The 14817-nt window shown below is 42.0% G+C and overlaps 1 protein-coding gene across 3 annotated transcripts; it reads left to right on the top strand.

Annotated features, from left to right (window-relative positions):
• The first annotated feature begins 36 nt into the window (after positions 1-36).
• On the top strand, positions 37-14770 carry SCRN3 (secernin 3). Of its 3 annotated transcripts, none has more exons than XM_083571091.1 (8): positions 37-153; positions 1797-1968; positions 3122-3303; positions 4418-4617; positions 6003-6215; positions 9372-9534; positions 10877-11057; positions 12836-14770. In XM_083571091.1, the coding sequence occupies exons 2-8, from the start codon at positions 1798-1800 to the stop codon at positions 12989-12991; spliced, it is 1266 nt and encodes a 421-aa protein (XP_083427217.1). In that variant the 5' UTR covers positions 37-153; position 1797; the 3' UTR covers positions 12992-14770. The 3 variants fall into 3 exon arrangements, with proteins under 3 accessions (XP_083427217.1, XP_083427219.1, XP_083427218.1); XM_083571093.1 differs by lacking the exon at positions 37-153 and adding an exon at positions 272-389; XM_083571092.1 differs by lacking the exon at positions 37-153 and adding an exon at positions 388-525.
• Positions 14771-14817: the final 47 nt, after the last annotated feature.

Here is a 14817-nt window from a genome sequence, read left to right on the forward strand (position 1 = left end):
GGGGCCTAGGCCGGAGGACGGCTCCTCCTCCCGCTTCTGCCCGTTACTCCGCCTTAGAGCTGCGGCGGGGACGCGAAGCGGGCCTGAAGCGGGCGAGGCCGAACGAAGCCAGGCTCGTGAAGCAGAGGCGGCCGCCAAGGCCTCGCGCGACGGGTAGGCTCCGCTGTAGCTCCTCGCTTGCCGCTTCGCAGCAGCGTTAAATCCCCGCTTGTCTGACCCAGCACGTGTGAATGAATGCCGACCGAGTCCCCAGACAGATATATCCCAACAGACAGTTGAAACCTCAAACGAGGTTTCCGGAGAGGTAGCCACTTGTGAACATGAAAAAGCAAAGAGCCGTCTTAACCGGTTTCCTTCAGACGTAAACAATCCCTTCGCTATGGTCACAGGTGAACGACGTGTGGAAGTCGCAACACGCGTGTTTGCCTTCACGGGGAGTTGGGAGCTTGGTTAAGCACATCATCTTTTCCGTGACTCTTTGCGCTTGTGTTTTACAAGCGGCTGTCTCTCGTAATCTCAAATTAGGTAAACGTCAACCTAATTTTTTAATGTTGGGACGCTTTCCGAGTTAGTCTGGGGCTAGCTCAAGTCTGCACAGGATATTATTATCTGCCACATTTCATTTAAAAAAAGACTCTTGAAGTGCCACGACCACTTTTTCTTAACCCCTCTCATCTTTTTGGATAACATCCGGACTGCAGGGTAATAATCCCGAAGCCCGTGGCATTTTAGCCTGTTTTATTATGTATTTTGTGCTTTCTATATTGTAATTTTATGTTGTGGACTGTCCTGAGATCTACTGGTATAGAGTGGTATACAAATTTAACAACAATAACTAAAGCAGCCGCAGCAGCAACAATGTTTTTGTGGACTTATATTGGTCTACAAAAACGTATGTCATGTTTTTTGTTGCAACAAATTTAACAACAGGTTTATTGGGGCGGTAGCATATCTTTTCTGGGAAACCCAGCCAGATGGGTGGGGTATAAATAAAAATTATTATTATTATTATTATTATTATTTTTTTTATGGACTAGAAGCTACTTTGTCAGATGCATCAAATGTTAATCTTCAACAGGCAGGTTAGATGGAGGAAAACATGTATTTGGTGGAGCCAAAAGGCCACACGACGTACCGTCTGACCTGAAAGCCACCATTTCCCAACAACAGCAAGAACAACAAACAACTTGAAAGGGAGCCTCAAAGTCTGAATTGTTGATAGAGTTTATCAGTAAATTTGATGGTGGTGTTTAGGACTCAAATCAGTTCCAAGGTTTTTTTTATCCCACTACAGATTTAGTTTTACGAAACTAATTTAGGAGGGTTATGTTATCACCAATTACTGCTGTTATTCATGGTCACTGTTCTTTTTATATGTGCATAGGAATGTCACAGACTGTACCTATTGAATTTTATAACTTATCAGACCCACATTTTACAATCCCATATCCTATTCCCATATGCACATGGATTTGATTCACTTTTTACAGAGCCACAAGACTTTTCATTGGTTTTGCTGCAACAGACTATGCTTCCGAAAGTCTCATGTGCACACATGATTATTTGTGTCCCCGGTTCCAAATATTTTGCACACAGTTATGGGGAAGGCCATCTGATCTCCAGAATGTTGATACCTCTCCATAATAGTGGGAATTGTGGGGTTAATATAAGTGGCACCATCATTTGGGGAAAAGGAACATAAAATTCTATACAACCTTGTGTTTTCATTCAAGTATTAGTGTTTCCCATAGTTTTCCTCCTTCACTGGTCATTTATCATATTACATAATTTTCCAGGATGGCTTCCGTGATCACTGAACCTTCCTCCTGTGATACTTTTGTGGCTCTGCCTCCAGCCACAACTGGCAGCAGGATCATCTTTGGAAAAAATTCAGATAGGCCGTCAGATGAAGTCCAGGAGATTGTGTACTTCCCTGCTGCAAGTCATGACCCAGGAGAAAAAGTTGAGGTAAGATCAAAGCATTTAGAAAAATAACACAACCATATTAGGATGCTTTTTTATATACCGTATTTTTTGCCCTGTAGGACGCACTTTTTCCCCTCCAAAAATGAAGGGGAAATGTGTGTGCGTCCTATGGAGCGAATGCAGGCTTCAGGAAGCTATCCGCAAGCCTTGGGAGACCGGCGGGAGTTCCCGCCGGGCTCCCAAGGCTTGCGGACAGTAGCCTGCAGCCCAAAACCCGGGGAACACAGCGGAGCGCACCCCGGGCTTCGGGCAGCTCTCCGCAAGCCTTGGGAGCCTGGCGCGACTTCCCGCCGGGCTCCCAAGGCTTGGGGACAGCAGCCTGCAGCCCGAAACCCGGGGAGCACAGCAGAGCGCACCCCGGGCTTCGGGCAGCTCTCTGCAAGCCTTGGGAGCCCGGCGCGACTTCCCGCCGGGCTCCCATGGCTTGCGGATAGCAGCCTGTTCTGGGAGCTGGGGTCAGGGGAAGCTCGGGCTTCCCCCGCCCCAGCCCCGCGCCTGGGGGGGGGAATATTTTTTTTTCTTTATCCCCCCCCCCAAAAAAAACTAGCTGACCCACTTTAAAGGGTAAAGTAGTGGAACAAATATTTAGTTCCGCCAAAGAAAAATCTCATGCTGATGCATCAACTGACCGGAATTGGTAGCCATTCACAAATGTCAGTTATGAAGTTTAGCGGGAGTGGACATAGTATCTCTTAAGAAGACAGGACATTGCTGTATAAGTCACACCACAGGCCAGTCTTGTTCTGTACTGCCTACATTTAACTCAGTGGCTCTGCCAGATTTTAGATGGGAATTTCCCTGCCCCATGTGGAGAGGCTAGGCATTAAAAATGGAAGTTTTTGCATGCAAGGCATTTGCTCTACCCCTAAGCTGTGGTTTAGCTTTCAAAATAATACCAGGCTCAGTAAAAATACTGGGTTGGAATTTGAAGAATCTGATTTTTACTTATTCCCTCCTGATATTGCAGGCTCCCATCTCACACTCAGTGCTATTCGATTGTCTCCCAACAATTTGGAGAGCCTTTTTGGGAGGCAAAAAGTTGGGAAGTCCACTCACATCAGTTTAAATCCAGTCCATTGTGTAGAATTCAGGAAGTGTTTTTCTTATGTGTTTTCTGGAATTCTTTTTATTGCAGTGTACTTATATAGAAATTGAACAAGCACCAGAAACTTATGCCGTTGTTCTGAGTCGCCCCTCCTGGCTCTGGGGTGCTGAAATGGGGGCCAATGAGCATGGAGTCTGCATTGGGAATGAAGCAGTGTGGGGGAAGGAGGAAGTCTGTGACGATGAAGCCCTCCTAGGCATGGATCTTGTCAGGTTTGCAGACAATACGATTTAAATTAGCTGTATAAAATGCAATTTTGAAATGTAGAAAGCGAGACTTGATGGACTGATTCACACATGAACTGATCCCTCGTGATTGTCTTTAATCAACATTTGATAACTTGTGTAAGCAATCGCCTACACTTTCACACAAGCAAGTTGTAATTTTGCTGTTTCACGTATGATGCAGTCGTTTAAAGGAATAGATCAAGCATAGGACTTTGGATAGATTAGGCCTTGAAGCGGAATGCTAGGTCTACTGCTGTTGCTAGACAGGAAAACAAATGTGTTACCTGATTATGGAACAGATTCTTTTTGCCTAGTGTAGATACTATGAAGACTACTAGCTTCTTAGAAAGACCCCCTGCTGATATCAAGAAACAATAGAAACAGTATTGCAGGGAAAATCCCGCTTAATACTAAAATTAATAAGACAGACCCATACTTTTTGGTGATCTACTCATATGTGTTGGCATCTATGTAGTGGCAGCAGAACACCCTGTTTTGTGATGCTGCTCTCTGGAAGTCGGCCCCTTATTCTAAGTGTTTATTTACTAGTGCAAAAATCTTAGTATTGTAAGAGCTTTCTTCACTCTAGATTTGGCTCAGATCAGTTCTTAAGCACAGAAATCTCAAACATACCTCTTCCCTCAATGGAGGACCTATAGTTCAATGGTCTAACTAGCTGTCACCACTGGTTTTCATTTTGCCAGTCTAGTCAGTCACAACTTATGGCTGAATGTAAGAAACATCTGCTTTGATGCAACTGTAGCTCTAGCACCCCGCAGAAAGGCAGTCAAGACTAAGCTGCCACACTTGCCTTCCTAACCTGTTTTAAACCATCTTTTTAGGCTTAGGCTTTGGGCGGGGGTAAGGAGTGGCATGCATACTAGGTGGACAATGACAGTTCTGTGGGTGCTCACAGGCTCTCTGTGGGAATAAGTTTTTTCATCATTAAAAACTTACATTAGCACCCACTGTAATAAGCCTTATCCAGGACATGAGATACATGGGCAACTTTCTAACTCACTGAGTAAATGTGCAATAATATGCAAATTCAACATTCATAAGAATTTTCCCAAAAGGTAACACTTCGGTATGGTTTTAGGCTTGGACTGGAAAGAGCTAATACCGCAGAAAAAGCTGTTGGTGTCATTGTTGACTTGCTGGACAAGTATGGTCAAGGTGGAAACTGTATGGAGAGTCATATGGCATTTACATACCATAATAGTTTTCTGATAGCAGACAGAAAGGAAGCTTGGATACTGGAAACCTCTGGAAAGTATTGGGCTGCAGAGAAAGTAGAAGGTATGGACAATCATCTTCACTTAATTAAATTCTTCTCAGATTATAAGTGTATATAACCTGTTTGTGCTGCTTCAACATAGAAAATTTTGGTGATAAAAGTGGTATAACTGGTGCTGAGGAACTAAGCTGCATAGAAAGGCAGCTTAGTTCCTCATTCAAATGAGGAACTGTTTATCTCTTATCTGCCAGCAGAGATTTAACAAAACAAGATGAAACTGGTGGATGATGGTGGTAGTCGTCGTAATAATAAGAATAAATACATGAAGGTCAGCTTCAGATGTTGTGGCAAACATTATTGACTGCTGGTTCCAAGCTTTGGGCTTGCAGGCTTCCTCTTCCCATCATGTACTTCAAATCCCTTCTTTAATTATTTCAAACCAGGAAGTATGTATGCTTTGATGTTGGAATTGAGCAAGTCTTGGTTACTGCAATTCTGTGTTGGAGTCAAGTATGGTAAACTATAATTTGCCCAATTTGCTACAGCAAACTATAGCTATCATGAACCAGAAAGTGAAGGAGGGTATTGGAACATGTAAAGGGAAGAGGAAGAGCACAAGCGTGAGGTTCAAACCATAGTTCAGTTGCAATGTCTGAAACATGCTAAAGAGGAGAGGTGAAGAAATTCATTTTTTATTTAGCTGATTGATAACCTGCTTTTCAAGAAAAAAAAAAGTCTTCTCCATGCAGCTTACAGAATACACATCAAAATCATAATAAAATACAAGCTAAAACAATTTAATACATCTATAGCAAACTATTGCTAAAGAGCCAGCACAAAAACAATACTACAACACCATTCGACAACTCCTTATAACATTAACCACTAAAGGCCACAGTAAAAAAGATGGGTCTTTAGGCCTGTTTTGAAACTAACTAGGGATGAGCCTAGCCTGATCCCACATGAAACTGAATTCCATATTTGCAGGGCCAACACTAGGGAAGGGGGAGAAATTCGATTCAGTTCGCATTCAAAGCAAAATCATATCAAATTTGCACTTTCTGAAACTATGCGAGAACTGAAACATAGCCATCCCATGAAATTTGTATTTATTCAAATTTTGCCACTCAGTTCTCCAACCAAACAATGGAGACAAAAATGCATATATTAAGAGAATGTGTGCTGTATGGGACAATAAATACCACAAGTGCTGGGGAATGAGGGGCGGAGACAACTGTTTCCTATGAGGATGTTATTGACCCTAAACCCAAATGCCTACTAGTTTGGGGAGGCCTTTTGGGTCATGCTAAGGGGCCTCTTGGGTAGTAAGGTTAACAGTACAATCCTATGCATGAAAAAAGCCCCACTATAGTTCAGCAGGCCTCACTCCCTAGTATGTAGGTTTATTATTGCGGTCTAAGATACTGTTTTCACCACTTTTCAACAGAAGGAGTACGGAATATTTCCAATCAGCTATCAATAACAACTAAGATTGAGCGTGAGCATCCAGAAATAAGGAATTATGCTATAAGCCAAGGCTGGTGGGATGGAAAAAAAGAATTTGATTTTGCTGCTACCTATTCATACGTGAATACTGCCAGAATGACTACTACCAGAGGCAGATACTGTGAAGGCTATAAACTGCTGAAGAAACATGAAGGTACCTTTGTTGAATCATGAGTGACTTTAAATGCTTAGAAGATGTTTGTAGCAGGCTTGTGATCCAAGAACCACATGGAATATTTACAGTGATTCTACTAGGATAGAAGAATAGCATTTGCACCATCTTGCTACGAACCTGCAAAGAACCGGGTAAAAAAGCTTGTCGGCTTGAACAGGATTCTGTAGTTGGCTTTTTGGCTCAGCCAAGGCCTATACAACAGCTGAGCAATTTAGGCCATACTTGCCCCTAGCTCAGGGGCAGGGAACTCCTTTGTAGCCCAAGAGTGACATTACCCTCTGGGCCACTTCCTGGGGCCACATGCTGGTGACAGGTTGGACAAGGTCAGTGGGGAGAGCAACATATGTGAATTCTACAGCAGGCTAGTTTCTACACATGAGATATCCCTCTCTGTTCTTCATTCAGGAAAGCAAGGAGCATTATCAGATTTCAAGGACACATTTCAGTCAGGCATAAGTGCTCAGGGGGAGTGTAGAGCAGGGCTTGTGCAGGGTGTGGTCTGCAGAGTCCTGAAGGCCAGACAGGACTCATCTTTTCAAGAATGGCTCATCTCATGTTTTTAGGACTTTGGCTTTAGAAAAATGAATATAACAACACAGGGTACTAGAAGAGCACATTTGAACATCCCCCGACTTTTGTGATCCTTATAACAGCCATCATTTGGTATTGTTTGCTTATTACACGTGTATCAAAATTTCATGTATAGTCATGTGTTGAAAAAATAATAACATAAGCCCAAATAAAATTGCACTCCTCTGTTTCAATATTCATTCTGCTGAGCCCTGCCGCCCCCAATTGTAGCAGTTATTCTGTGCTTCCTAGTGGATTACTTGAAGCTATAATACCCCTGTGATCATGCAAATCCTACATTCATTTGGGGAATTGTAGGTTCTGAATACTGAACATGTTTAATACCTGTCTAATGTGATGGCCTTGTTGAGGTTCTATCAGTGCCTTCATTCTAAATCCCCATTTTTCAGATACTTACCTCAACCATTTTTAAGTCACACCAGGTGTTCAAGTTATCAGTCAGATGCAGTTTAAGCTGTTTCTTTTTTACATACCTTGAATGAATCATTATTGTAACGCACTAGTCTCTAAAAAATTTCAGTACTTTCAGGTGTTTTTTTTATAAAAAAAAATAGATTTTCCAAAATTGGTGCAGAGGATTTATTTTTAATATTGAGATTGTTATTGTAAAATGGCCACTGGGTATTCTGAACTACCAGGTGGGCAATGATGGAAATCTAAAGTGGAAAAGTATTTTTATGTAAATAGCATAAAACAGAGATAGATGCATTTATACAGATCAAAGAGGCCGGTAGCCAAGTATTTGGCCGCTTATTTCTAGTGAATAGATAAATTCCAGCCTTTCTCACCTTTTCAATGCTTGGCCATGTGTAGTTCTCCTCTAGCCCAATTTTCTCTCTCTGTTTTCATTCACTTATTAGACTTGTCCTCCCTCTTTCAATCAAAACCTTTAATTCTTCTGGAGCACTCCTTTCCCCAGTCTTACTTTCTAATGCTCATGCTTATTCTGCCCCATTTCTCCTGGGACAGCAGCCAGAAGCCCTTCTGACTTTTGAGTTCTGGCTAGCAGCTATGCCAAACATTGCTAGAGACCTCATTGAAATACAACCCTTGCAGTACAGATAATAGAGACTTCCTGGTTTTGAGAGTTAACAGTAAGCACCCTGAAAGAGAAGAGCATGGATGGATCTCTTCCCACACACTTCACTCCCCGCCAAAAGAGATGTGCAAGCTCCTTTTCTGCTCAGTACTTCTTCATGCTTTATTGCTATTATCTTTAAAATGCATTGTATCTAATTTTCTATTTTAAATACACTGCTTCGCATCTGTGTGCTTAATTCTAACTAGAATTTGAGTTTGGTTTTTTTTTTATTAAAAAAAATATTCAACGTAGCACCATGCAACTTGTTCTATCAGCAGAAGGATTTCTTCTTGTACAGTGGAATGTTCTTCCTCTCTCCTCCCTAAACCTGTTGTGGGGTTTCTCCCAACTCTTGCAGCAGATCTGGGGACAGCAGGGAGAGGAGAGAGAGGAAGTCCTGTTGCACTAGCTCTAATCCTTGCATTAGCTTAATTGTTTAATTGGATATCACCTTACATTTCTGTTCTTCCTCAGAGCACTGAGAAAAGTTTTCCACATTTAGGGAAACTTTGTTTCCTTGAAGAGTGGTAGTTCCCCAACAAATGTAGTAGGGTTCTCTTCATTTTTATTTGCAAACCCCCTTTTATGCTGGCTGACTGGGATGGGAAATGGAGCACAGAAGGCCATACATAGTACACTGACATGTAGCCACCAATTTCATTTTATTTCTGTTTCCTCCAATATTAAATTTAACATCTAAAGATGTCATAAAGCAGTATTTCATGAGAAATACATATTTTAAAAGATTAGAGCCATCCATTGTTTTGTGAGATTCTTCAGGGAATCCAAAAACGTTGCAGAGAAAAATAATTTCCCCATTCTCTAGCAGGTACAGAAAATGACAACAAAAAAGATTAAGAGGTTTGAACACCTTTTTTGTGCTGAAACATTTGGTCAGTTTTCTTTTAGTCCAGCAAAAAAGGTTAAGGAGTATATAACAACTTTTATATTACACTAGAACTTGAATTATCCAGTATCATTAACTGACAATAAATTTAGGAGACAAAAAAACCCAAACAAACCCCACAGTGCGTAATTCATTTAAACTATTCACTGCCACAGATATGATAGCCATTCATGTATTATTTTGTCGGCTTTTCAGAGGCTGATTTTCCACTATTTGAGATAGGATGCCGGACAGATGAATTCTTTGTCTCATACAGAAGGGCGCTTAATGTAGAAAGAAGTGATTTCTCTCTGGAACATTTCTGGAAAATCTTGTGAGGCTTGAAACTGGATGACTCTTTAATGTCTCAACACTAATTTTTAGTACCCATGGGAAAGAATATTTTTGGACAGTGTAATGGTGGAGCCCTCTTTGATTCTGTCATTCATGTTTCACTTATCATTTTCCTAATTGTTCCTTAGTTTGAACCAGACATGCATGTGGTTTTTGAATTGGTGCTGTTAAGTAAACTATGTTAAATATGCATATGAAACGAATAATGTTTTTTCTTGCATAGGCACAATAACAGCTGAGACAATGATGGCAATCCTTCGGGATAAGGAGAGCGGCATTAATATGGAAGGAGGTTTTATGACCACTGGAAGCATGGTTTCCATACTTCCTCAGGAAACCAGCCTCCCTTGCATCCATTTCTTCACTGGAACTCCAGACCCTGACAGGTGACTCTTAACAATTTATCATAAAGACTAAATTCCTAGCCCTGTTAACTTTCCTTTGAGCAACTTATTCACGATCGACCTTTAACAATGTTAAACATAAAACCCCAAATTTCATTGAAGTCCAAAATATAATCCATAATGGATGAAACTATTTCACACACAGACAGGACCAAGAAGAGCCATAAAAAACTCAAGCACACAAAAGGGCTGGAGATTAAGGCCTTGTTTTGACATAACACTAAGCTTAGTGAGGGACGCGGGTGGCGCTGTGGGTTAAACCACAGAGCCTAGGACTTGCCGATCAGAAGGTTGGTGGTTCGAATCCCCGTGACGAGGTGAGCTCCCGTTGCTCAGTCCCTGCTCCTGCCAACCTAGCAGTTTGAAAGCACGTCAAAGTGCAAGTAAATAGGTACCGCTCCGGCGGGAAGGTAAACAGCGTTTTCGTGCGCTGTTCTGATTCGCCAGAAGCGGTTTAGTTATGCTGGCCACATGACCTGGAAGCTGTATGCCGGCTCCCTCGGCCAATAAAGCGAGATGAGCGTCACAACCCCAGAGTCGGCCATGACTGGACCTAAGGGTCAGGGGTCCCTTTACCTTTAAGCTTAGTGAGAATGGGCAAGCATACAGGTACGCAAGGAGAAAATTGTGACCATTTTTCTCCTCTGGTTTGGTTTAATATTGCATGAAAAAACAGCCCCCAGACAAACCACAAAGGGTAAACCAAGAACAAACTTTGGTTACAGCTCGTTGTTTGTTTGGAGACAGACTATGACCCTGGGTTCAGGTGTAACATGATACCATAGTTTAGCTCTGCGTCCTGCAGCAGTTGCAGTAGGACCAGAGGAGGAGCGAAGCAGCCACAATTTTCTCCCTGAGTACCCATATTCTTGCTCATTCTTACCAAACCATCCCTTGGGCTTAAGTGTTACATGTGAACTGTCTTATTTATTAGTTAGTCAAATTGCATCCCACCCTTCTTCCTGAAGAAGCTGAATGCATTTTGAAATATGTGAGACTTCAGCAAGTCTTATGAGGAAACATGAAAGATTTCCCTTGAGAAAAGGTAGTCTTGAAACGTGCTAGAATCTCTCTTCTTTCTTCTAGGCACTGCAGCCATTAGTGGACAGTGCATCCTGTCTGATTTTAATAGAAAATACTCCTGAGTACATCTGATTAAAACGAGTAGCTCGAGAAACTCTCACTTGTAGACTGTATGGAGTAAACAGATAAGATATTGTAATGGCTGTGTGCTAGGAAATAGTTTAATGTCCGTGGTGGAAAGCAGCATTCATTGTGCATTTGCTAATTTTCTTTTCACTTGGTGTTTCAATTTATTCTCTAGGTCTGTCTTTAAACCTTTCATTTTTGTGCCAAATATTACGCAGTTGCTAAAAACCAGCTCCCCAGTGTTTGGTCCCGAGGATCCAGTTAAAAAGCAACCACGATTTCAGACAAAGCCAGACAGAAGACACGAACTCTACAGAAAACATGAAAGTGCAGCTCTTGTGATGGAGTCTTCTAAGGTGTGTTAATTTAAGTTAAATCTCTGGGGGTTTGAGGGGTATGGACTTTACATAAATCCTTACACTGATTTTTATTTTAATCTGTTCCATTGCAATCATGCTGATGTAATTTAATAATTCAGTCTCCGGATGGAGAGAGACTGCTCTGGCATCTAACCTTTCAGTCACAGGGCCAAAACATAGTTCTTGAAAGGTCAAGAGGATATTAGCATATGCTACTTGATCTTGTTTCCTACGCTCAAGCAAAGTCAGCTAAACTCAAATACTCTTTGAAAGTCTGCTCCCAGGGAGAGAGGGAAGAGAGTATTGATGCTTACCAGTTCAGCCCACTATCTTTATGTGGCAGGTTGTGGGTGGACGATGCAACTGTGTGACTTACACCAGTCTTGCAACAAAATAACAGTCGTACCTCAGTTCTCGAACACCCTTGAACTCGTACATTTCGGGTCCCGAACAATTGAAAACCAGAAGTGAGTGTTCCAGTTTTCTAATGTTCTTTTGGAAGCCGAACATCCGGCGGGGCTTCCGTGGCTTCTGATTGGCTGCAGGAACTTCCTGCAGCCAATCAGAAGCCATGCTTTGGAAGTCAAACGTTTTGGAATTCAAACAGACTTCCGGAACAGATTCCATTCGACTTCCAAGGTACGACTGTACACTGCTTTCTTGCAGGTAGAGGTGGAGCTAAAAAAGTTTTTTCCACCAGGGATGGGTAATCTTCTCCACCTAGCAGGCCAAATCTTTATCTGTTTCCTCTCCTGCAGGCCAACTCTGACAGGTAGGTGGGACAATCACCTGATGTCATTATAGGATCAGATGATGGACAGGTGAGTTGTTCCTCCAACCTGCCAAAGTCACTTGTGCAGTGCTTCCCTACAGCCAGCTTGGGAAATGCCACCTTCAAGCAGGCTTGAACTCCCTGCCCACAAGCTAATAGGCAGTAGGAGCACAACTTGCTTCACTAGCGTGAAGTGCTTTGCACTGAAACCGCCACTAACACAGGAGCGAAAGAGCTCCATTTTGGCAGCTGTTTCAATGCAAACCACTTTAAGGTTATCAGAGCAAGATGCACTGATGAGTGGTGGGAGATCACTTTCACTCCCCGATTATTCCTTTGTAGCTATGTCGGCCCCCAACGCAACAGATGACATCAGGTATGTGAGCTTTGTGAGGAACGGCATTGTGGGCCAAATTGGGATCCCTGCCAGGCCAAATTTGGCCCGTAGGTCAGAGCTGTCTATTTAGCAGCAACTATAAGTCATGTAGACAGTCTGAGCCTAGCAGGTGTCTTATCACCAAGCGCAGTTGAGCCCCATAATTTTGAACCCATTAGTTAAAAAACAAACTGGCAGAGAGGCAGGGAGGAAATTAACCTGCTTGAACTCCTATTATAATATCCTAGGGACAGACATTAGTTTAGGGGGTAGGGAGCAAGAAATGTGTGCTCGAAGGCTAATAAAATTCCCCTCCCCCCAAAGAAGTAGCAGTAAAGCACTTAGCTGTCCTCCCTTAACCTAGTCCTTTAACTCTTAACATAGTGGGAAAGACAAGAAAGTTATTCCCTATGATTTCCAGACATCAATAGGCTGCTTCATAGTCTGCTGGAAGCCTGTGAAGAGAAGCAGCACTTCCGTTAGGGGATGCACTGCTACATTTTGTGTAGGTCTTCACCAGATATGGGTAGGCTGATCTGAACCTCTTAATGGTGGATGAAATAACTTTTAGAAGAGTTCATATGTTCAAGCATTACATTGTTAGTTTAATTTAATTTTTTTTAATAGGAAAAGGGGGACATGATATTGGAACGGATCCGAAAGTTGGAGAAAGAGAAGATTAAGGAAATGGAGCATATTCTACAGAACGGGAGCCTTGATGCTGATCAAGCAGTTAATCTTTTTTCAAACTGCACAGAAGATGAAATCCAGGCATATGCGTAAGTTAATACTGGGTAATTTGTTATACTGCTCAAAGTGGTTTTGTTCTTTGCACATCCCCAGCTCTGGCCAAATAGCATATTATAATATGGGTATAGTCAGACTAGCAAGCAAGGAAATTTTGAATTAGGTTTCAGGAGTGTAACTGACTGCGGCATTCGCACAGGGCCCCCGGTCGTTCCACGGACTATTGACCTTGCACCACCTCGGCTTATCTCTTCCACTGCCACCAACCAGGTTTCCCCGGTAATATATTCAGACTCAGGTTGTATCGTATTAACAAAGATTCCAGTTTATTGTGAACGCAAACAAGTTTTAAATACTTTGAAACACTGTAATCCGATTCACTCTCTGTCTCTAACTCACTATCTTATGCCTCCCACCCACAAGAAACCAACCAAACTACCGTATTTTTCGCTTCATAAGACACACCAGACCATAAAACGCACCTAGTTTTTGGAGGAGGAAAACAAGAAAAAATATTCTGAAGCCCAGAAACCAGAACAGCAAGAGGGATCGCTGCGCAGCGATCCCTCTTGCTGTTCTGGCTTCTGGGATAGCTGCGCAGCCTGTATTCGCTCCATAAGACACACACACATTTCCCCTTACTTTTTAGGAGGGAAAAAGTGTGTCTTATAGAGCGAAAAATACGTTAACTGCCAAAGCCCCTGTGTTGAGCCTTAAAGTTAGGCTCTGCCCCTGGGATTTCTTATTGGTCAGCCTATTAACCCTTTCTCTCCCCCCCCAAAGTACAACATCTCCATAATGAGTGAGCAAATGCCACACTGAGCAACCTCCAAATACTGGCCTTTAATGATGGAGATATTTCCTCTTCGTATATTCTGCACTGAAACTGGTGTGCGTTTCTCCCCATCGTAGCACTACAGCCACTTTCTGCCCAGGCTGGTAGGGTTGTGGAGATGGGACTTCTGCCAGAATTTTCTTCCATTCCTCCATTGGATTGCTTTACTATAAGAATACATGCACTGTGAAATTTCAAGGGGGCAGCAAGTGTGTAACTTCCCAGCTGAACCAATGCAGTTGTGATTTCTCAGTATTTAAATGTGGAAGGGCCTATTCTAGCATGGCTTTCTCTTTTAACTCAGGGAAAGTCGGTAATGTGAAAAATACTGGTTTCACTTTATAGTGTGATATTATATTAATATATTGACCCTCAAGATGCTTTCTAGTGCAGTCTGCTTACTTGAAGTTAGAAGTCCTGTCACTTCAGGTTGGAGACTTTAAAAAGAAACACCCCAGAATGTAATTGTGAATGGTTAATTTTTAAAATTGACTTGCTAGGGAAGAACAAGTCCTACAGAAGTTAAATGCACGAAGTCCCATCGAAAACAACAAGCTTTAGTAATTGTGACTAAAATTTCAATGCTTTTGTTGGATCTTTGTTATGGCTGAAATTTGGCTGTCGTGGATACAGATTTTAAGTGCCCTTATGTAGCCACCTGTGTTGAACTTAGGCTAAGAATAATGGTAGAATGCTAAATGAACCAATGGAAAATTAAGGAATAAATTCTTAGTTATTTCAGGTGAAAGTCACTAAGGTTCTGTAAATGAGGATTGTTTTCGATGCCCTCACTTCAATGAGGGGCCTGTTTACTGTTTCTTCGAACAAAGGTACGCTATAAAGCTAAAATTATGCAACAGAAATTCAAAATAATGGAAAGATGCTACTTTTTCAGTTTATATATGTAGGAAATGGCAATGCTGTGTTAAAACACAAACGCTTCTACTGCCAAAAAATAAATTGCAATTCTGTGCAGAGAACCAAGAGTGCTCTGTAATTGGTTGTTATACTTGGGTTTTAATGTTTT

The sequence above is a fragment of the Podarcis filfolensis genome, assembly GCF_964270895.1.
Source record: "Podarcis filfolensis genome assembly, chromosome: 1".
NCBI lineage: Eukaryota > Metazoa > Chordata > Lepidosauria > Squamata > Lacertidae > Podarcis > Podarcis filfolensis.